Source organism: Orycteropus afer, unplaced genomic scaffold (assembly GCF_000298275.1).
Source record: "Orycteropus afer afer isolate SDZICR_OR568_19922 unplaced genomic scaffold, OryAfe1.0 scaffold00253, whole genome shotgun sequence".
NCBI classification, from domain to species: domain Eukaryota; kingdom Metazoa; phylum Chordata; class Mammalia; order Tubulidentata; family Orycteropodidae; genus Orycteropus; species Orycteropus afer.
The window spans coordinates 4,371,056-4,378,664 of NW_006921840.1; the positions used below are offsets into that span (position 1 = coordinate 4,371,056).

Consider the following 7,609-nt stretch of genomic DNA (forward strand, 5'->3'; position numbering starts at 1 on the left):
ACTATTTTAATAGTTTCCTAACTCTCAGGTTCTGGTAGATCATATCCATTCTCTGAATTGTGCTCTCCTTTATAATATGAATCTGATCATGTCACTCTCCTGCTTAAAATTCAATGAGTCTTTCACTCATGTCCAGCTGTTTAAACTCCTCTAACACCTGATCTCTTCCAGTATCTCCAGTTAACAACTCTGAACTCTGCCCTAAAGGCAAGGCATCTTTCAATCCTCCCTCATCGTCTCAGGAAAGGGTCCCAGAGTTGAGCTAGAAGTTCCAGATCTGCATACCATTGTGGCCAGCGCATGTTCATGTAAGAGAATTTTCTCATTATACTATATTGAAATAATTGGCCAAAATTACTAAAATGAGAATGTAGTTTTCTTTCGTTTTAGATGCCAAATGCCTGGAAATAAGTGCTAAATAAGTACTTGTTGAACTGATGAAACTGAACTCATTTGCAGTGAGCTGCTGTTGTGGCAAGACAGCCACAGAAGAGCTCTTTAAAATGCAGATCTTAGAGCTAAGAACTAAGTTGAAGTTGACTATTCTTTTCCATACGGGTTTGCCTGAGCTTATTTGTATTAGAATTTAAGAATGACCAAAAACGTTTCTTGTGCCTCCCCGTCGGGGAATCGAACCCCGGTCTCCCGCGTGACAGGCGGGGATACTTACCACTATACTAACGAGGAACCGCACAAGTGAAGTCCTCCTCACAAGACTCTTATCTATTTCCATTCCACCCTCGTCCTCACTATCTCCATTTTTCATATTTTTTTATAGCCATTGCAGTGCCACTAGAATTGACTGAAATGTTCAGTAAGACCTCCTCGCCCCATTTATCATTTTCCTCAGCACATCCTTTATACACAATCTCCCCCCGACACACACCAGACACACACACACAGACACACACATCCTACACACACTCACTCCCAGGTAGCAAAGCGCATGCCTTTTCGCTCTGCACCACGGAACTAGTAGTTCTAGCCATCCGTTCCCTTTCTCTTCCGACTTTAGGAAACTTCCTTTCCCAGGGTGCGCCACGAATCCCTCCGCCTCTTCTTTACCTCCACTCGCTCTCAGTCGAGCAGTCTAGCAGGAGAGCTGCGGTGGGGATCGGTGTGCCGCGGCACTGTTGGAGCCATGCAGGAGGTAGTGGATACATGCTCTTTCGCCTCTGCGGCTTCTGTCTGCCGGACCAAGCACCTGCACCTGCGCTGCCGCGTGGACTTTACTCGGCAGACGCTGACCGGGACCGTCGCCCTTACTGTCGAGTCTCAGGAGGACAATCTGCGCAGCCTGGTACTGTGGAGCGCGCTCGGTGCCCTCCCTCTTCTCCGGGGCCGTCTGCCTCTAGCCCCTCGCCCCCGCGAACCCAGGGATTTTTGGCTCACCCGGCTGCTGCCTCTCCTCAGTCCCACGCATCCCTCGTGCAGCTCCGCATCCCCCAGACCGTGTTCTGCACCTCTTCTTCAGACCCCACTCTTAGCACCCACTTCTCCACTCCGGTTAAGTCTTTGCATTCCTTCCCCCACCCCACCTCGTCTACTTAAACGCTCCTCTTCCCTGTGACCCTCTCCCCGGGCCTTGAGCACACCTTAGTGCTCCATCCAAGCCTCGTCTAGCCCTCCGGTTTCATTTTTTGCACCTATCCTTCTTCCTCCTGTAATCCCAGCACTAGCCTCCTGTGGCCTCCTCATTTCCTCGGGCCAGAGCCCGAAACCCAGACTACTCTGACTCCAGCCTACCTACCTATGTCGGCAATCTCATCCAAGTCTCAGACCCCGTATTTTGCTCATCCCTGACTCTCTTCTTCCCTCCTGTTGTTCATCTTTAATTCAACTCGTAGGTCTGCTGGAAACGACAGGTCGCCCTATTCTCTTTACTTCCCTGCCAGTCGTTCTCCTCCCTTTAGAATTCCCAGCCCCAAACCCTTTCCCCCACGTCCTGGTTTAATACTTTCAGTTTCTGCCTTCTCCAACTCTGGCTGCAGCTCTTTCTCTCTGGATCACGATTCTTCCTACCTTTGAGTCTTATCACCTTTATTCTCTATCATTTAAGGCCCGGTGGGGCACTCTGGTGGCGCAGTAGTAAAGCACTCGTATACTAACCTAAAGATCAGTGTTTCAAGCCCATCAGCTGTTCCATGGGAGAAAGATGTGCAGTTTGTTTCCTCATTACAGCCTTGGAAACCCTATGAGGCAGTTCTGCTGCGCCTTACAGGGTCGCTATGAGTCAGGATCCACTCGACAGCCACGGGTCTTTGTTTTGGAGGCACCCAAGCTTTGTAAGGATAGCTCAATAGGATGTGTTAGTAGGTGGTGCCAAAAAGCAAGTAGTCAATGTACTTCTTCGAAAAATACTTACTTCTTACAAGCTCTCCAGCCATTCAAATAACTGAAAATTTATTTAGAGTTATGGGAAATTATTGTTGTCCTATTTATACAACATAACCTGTTTTTAGTGTTCATATTCAAATTGTCTGATAGTATTGGGATTGTATCTTTCACCTAACAAAGTGAGGTAAAGAATTGAGTGGGGCACATGAAAATACCAACCACAGTTGGCCTTATCAATTTAGGATGTGTTATTTTGCACAGTGTAGCATGGTGACATATACTAAACCAAAGAAATAAGCAATCGAAAGATCAGGTCTGTTGTAGGCTTAATGGAGTGAAGTGATGGGGATGAATAATTGGGCAAAATAATAAGTTTAGATGAGAACTGGTGGCTTTTATACCTCGTTTTCTTGTGCCAGAGGTCTGTATTTTCAGCTCTTCAATATGACCTCCAGCACATAACTTTCTTACTCTTTCTCTGTTAGTATTTTATTAGACTAATTCTGATTTGAAAAATAAGTTGATCCCCCTAGGAGTCAACAAAAGTACTATTAAAAAAAAGTAAAAGTGTTATAAGCAAGGAAGTCAGTATTTCCCTGTGGGTTGTACTTTGGTCCACTTGAAGTTCCATGCTAACTTTTATTGCAGTGGCTGCTTGCATGGGCAGGGTGGAAGTCAAGTCCTGTTCCAATGCAATCTTTCCTTTTATTAAAAGAAATTGAATTTTGATAGCCTATCACTATTTAATATGACCTTGCACTCTCATCTGTTTTGTGAAAATGAAAGCTTTATCTCTGTCCCATGAATAAGCAACAGCCAGGTTGCTTAATTTTTTAAAGGAATGTCCCTGCAGTGTCCCCTTCACTCTAGAAACCTACACGTTTTTACATTCCCCAAACCTAGAGAAAAATAAGATTTTAAAAATTATTATTTCTTGTTGGTATGTCTGTTTAGTAAATTAGAGCCTGGAATTATAATATTAGATTTTATACAAGAAATGTTAATTTTAGTACAAAGCAGTATTTGTTTATAATCTCTTGCTTATTTTATGACAATAACCCAAGATCAAAAACTTGGTTTTATTTATTTGGAATTAGCTTGTTTATTTTTTCCCTAGATCATGGACTCTTGAAAGTATGGATTCTTCTTGTCTCCAGCTCTTAGTACTGACCCTGGCATATAGAGGACACTCAAAAATTTAATGAGTTAATTAGTGGATGAACTCAATTAGAAAACAGTACCTAAACTTAATGTGGTCTACACTTTTCTAGCAGTTTCTAGTGTGAGATAGCAGCCTACCTAACCACTATTGATAGAGAAGACCCCTGCCAATGCTGGGTGAGGAGACATCTTATGTTCCTTTTCCTCTCAATTCTTAGAGTTCACGAGAGAGAAAGAAAAGAAAATTAAACCAGGATGGAAATTTCTTCCCAACCAAAACTTGTTGGCTCCAGAGAGGTGGAGAGCAATGGGAACAAAATTAGCAATTGCCTTTGTGACATTTTCTGAGCTTATCATCTAAGGTTAACTTCTGTATCATAAAAGAGGTGACTGGAAAATAGCTGTTTTGTGGCCTTCTAATTCCCCATGCCATCCAGGCCAGAGGTAAGGAGAACAGATAGTCCACATTGTAATAGTGATCCTGATCTAAGGTGGTACAGAAGGAAAGAAACCAAAGTATGAAGCTAGCATGAAAGAAAAATAGTCTACTTGGCTTTTTAGGATAGGAGGTGGGATCAGTTAAATGAAATCAAAGGCATAATGGTGAATTCCTTTTTAGAATGTTTAGAAGCCTATGCCTAAGGCATTTGACTGCTAACCAGAAGGTTGGCAGTTCAAACCCACATGCCACTCCACAGAAGGAAGACTGGGCAATCTACTTCCATAAAGATTTACCACGTCAGAAGCCCAAAGGAGGTTGCTATGAGTCGTAATTGATCCGATGGCAGCGAGTTTGGTTTTTTTCTTTTGGTTATTGAATAGGATGTGGTATTTCCCGTGGAAATTAGAGCTACCAGGCTGAAGTCCTGGGGAGGAGATACAGCTGTAGAAATATGTTGGTGGTCATATACACTGAGATATTAGCTGAAGATATAGGCGGGAGGGAAAGCTAGGGAGTGAGGAATGTAGTAAGAAAATTAGAGGACCAAGGCTACAACATTGGAGCTTATTCCTATTTAGGACTTTGAAAGAAGGAGGGAAAGGAAAAGGCATTGAACAACTAGGAAAACTACTTTGGTATAAAGTCAAAGAAGCTGCCTTAGTCATGTGGTGCTGCTATAACACAAATACCACAAGTGGGTGGTTGTAGAGAATAAGAATGTCTTTTCTTACAGTTTTGGAGGCTGAAAGTCCAAATCAAGATCTCAGCTGTGTGGATGTCTTCTGCAGACCTCACTCCTCATTTCTGGTGTCTGCCAGTGCTCCTTGACATTCCTTTGCTTGTGGATGATGCTCACTTGTGATTTGTCTTCCCTTGTGTGTTTGTCTCTGTCTGTTCCGATCTTTTAATAACTCAGTAGTGATTAGCTTTAGGACCAGCCCTACACTGGTATGATTGATAAATTATATCACATTAGACTCCAGCATTAGAGGTAAGGTCATTACATTACATTACATTATGGAAAATACTCTGCTCTACCTAAGGCCAACTGACTTAATCACATGTAACTACTCTAGGACCTAGACTAGTGTTTGGCCAAACAGCTGGACACCATGGCCTAGACAAGTTGACACATAAAATTACCTACAGAAGCCAAGAAAAGGATTTAAACATGTGATGTGGATCACAATGGCTGTGAGTCAACAGAGATCAAGGTGAATGGACAGAAAAGACCTGCTGATCAGGAGAGTGGCACTTTAAGTGGCAGAAGAGTGCAAGGCTAGATTGAAGAGGGCAAAGGGAGGAGTGATAGGGAGTGAAACCAGCAGCCATAGATTGTCCTTGGAACTGAAGAAAGGAAGGAGAAAGATAGAATAATTATCAGAGTGGGTGGGAAGATCAAGTGAAGTTTTTAAAATAATATGCCAGGCTTGTTCAGGTTTGTTTGGAAACACTCTTATGGCACAGGATGGTTGAAGAATCTAGAACAAGAGATTAGTTGAGAGATAAGGGAAGGATATGGTTATTAGGGTTTAGATAGAGGATTATGAGGATGGAAAATATTCATATGTTCTTGCTGTCACTCTGTTCCTGCAAAAAACAATTGGCCTAGGCAAATACGGTTTTCAATCCTGCATTGGGTCATTTGGTCAGAGTTGCCATAATAGGTCCGGCTTTTTCTAAATACGCAACAGTGATGTGTAGTGTGCTCATTTGCCTAAAAGTGCCAAGGTTTGTTTCAACTTTCGATTATACAGCAGTAGGTAGCAGTTGGACAATAAGAATTTTAGGGAGAATGAAGGAAACTTAAATTATAAGTGAGGTTTTCAATAGCAGAGAAGTTAAGTTTTAGGAGACAGAAGCAAAGCCATTTTAGTTTAGATTTGACTTTTACTTAAAGCCCAAAATGTATGTGACTAGGAGCTCTAGTAGCGTAGTGCCTAAGGCACATGACTGCTAACCGGAAGTCTGGCGGTTCAAACCCATCAACCACTCCTTGGAAAGAAGATGGGGCAATCTACTTCCGTAGTGATACTGCCTTGGAAACCCAAGGAGGGGTCTCTATGAGTCGGGTTCGATGCAACAGCACATATCAACAACAACAACAGTGCCTCAGAAGACAGGCCTGGTGATCTGCCTCTGACAGATCACAGCCTTGAAAACCCTATGGAGCAGTGCAACTCTGCACACATGGGGCCTGCGTGAGTCGGAACCAACTCAATGGCAAGGAACAACGACAACGGTATTAGAATTATCTAACAGTATACATGTAAATCTTCAGATCCAGTCATTTTCAGGAAGCTCAGAGCCTTGAGAGATGGACCGGCACCAACTTTGAGTCCTTTAGTTCCTGTAACCTCACTGTATTTTACTCTCCATGAGCAAGTAGTTCTACTCTGTAGTTACTGTAGCTTGTAGCTAACTATTATTAATTTTCTCTGGCATGTAAAACTATTTTCTCATCATTTAAAAATATTAATTTAATTGTAGACTTTGGATACAAAGGACCTTACAATAGAAAAAGTGGTGATCAACGGACAAGAAGTCAAATATGCTCTTGGAGAAAGACAAAGTTACAAAGGATCACCAATGGAAATCTTTCTCCCTATTCCTCTGAGCAAGTATGAGTGTTTTCTTTTTCTTCCATAGTTGAATAATGATGACAGTGTATTTTTAACTATTTTAGAATGTTTTCTTTTCCTTTTTCAGTTAGAGTATACATAGCAATTGGTATATTGTTCCTACTGAACTTTTGTTCACATTGAAGCTTGTGTGAAAATTGTATGTTCTAAAAGGACCGTTGGTGGCTCAGTGGTTAAGTACTTGGCTGCCTCACCAAAAGGTTGGTGGTTTGAACCACTCCATGAGGGAAAGATGTGGCAGTCTGCTTCTGTAAAGATTATAGCCTTAGAAACTCTGTGGGGCAGTTTTACTCTGTCCTATATGGTTGCTATGAGTTGGAATCAACTCGATGGCAACAAGTATTGTTTTTTTTAAGATACTCTATCAATTTGTTGAGTAAATAAATACTCAAGAATTGAACTTTAAGTAGTGTTACTTCTTTAATTATTCATCATTTTTACTGACATCTAGAGTGGTGATAGGGGCATGCCATCTTAAGCAGGCTTTTCAAGATCCCCTTGGAAGCTTTTACCAGCTGCACTTCCTTGCCCCAGAGGCCAGTCACTTTTATTAATGGAATGATAACAATAACAAACATAGAATGGTTACTATGTACTGATTTTGGGATAAGTGCTTTAGATGCATTCTTGTATCTAAACCTTACAGCAACTCTTCAGTGGTATGACCTGCATTTCACAGATGAGGAAAGGGAACCATAGAGAAATAAAATAATGTATTCAAGAAATTGATAGCCAGAATTGTCATATGGGGGGTATATCATACGCCTTGGGTTTGTTGGAGAGGAGAAAAAGGTAGAAAACTGCTGGCTAAGAACAAGGGTGATCTACTCCTCCCTTTTGGTGGCCAATGTTTTCATGCCTTCTCTTCCCCTTTAATAAAGGAAAAGGAAACACCCCAGCATAACTTGGGAGGTGGGTATTATTAACCCCTTTTTACAGATGAAGAAACTATGGCATAATCAAATAATTTGCCCAACTTCATAGCACCAGTAAGTGCTACTTTCATGATTTAAATGGGTATATCTGC

At 42.0% G+C, this 7,609-nt stretch overlaps 1 protein-coding gene and 1 non-coding gene across 2 annotated transcripts in view; one reads left to right on the forward strand and one right to left on the reverse strand.

The window, feature by feature from the left end:
- Positions 1 to 615: 615 nt before the first annotated feature.
- TRNAD-GUC lies at positions 616 to 687 on the reverse strand. The gene has a single exon. It is a non-coding gene; the product is annotated as a tRNA-Asp (tRNA).
- Positions 688 to 1,141: 454 nt separating this feature from the next.
- LTA4H (leukotriene A4 hydrolase) overlaps positions 1,142 to 7,609 on the forward strand; it is a 31,241-nt gene continuing 24,773 nt past the window's right edge. The window contains exons 1-3 of the mRNA XM_042782174.1: positions 1,142 to 1,300; positions 6,431 to 6,561; positions 7,229 to 7,241. Coding sequence (XP_042638108.1) covers positions 1,142 to 1,300; positions 6,431 to 6,561; positions 7,229 to 7,241 — 303 coding nt within the window. The remainder of the gene's footprint in view (positions 1,301 to 6,430; positions 6,562 to 7,228; positions 7,242 to 7,609) is intronic.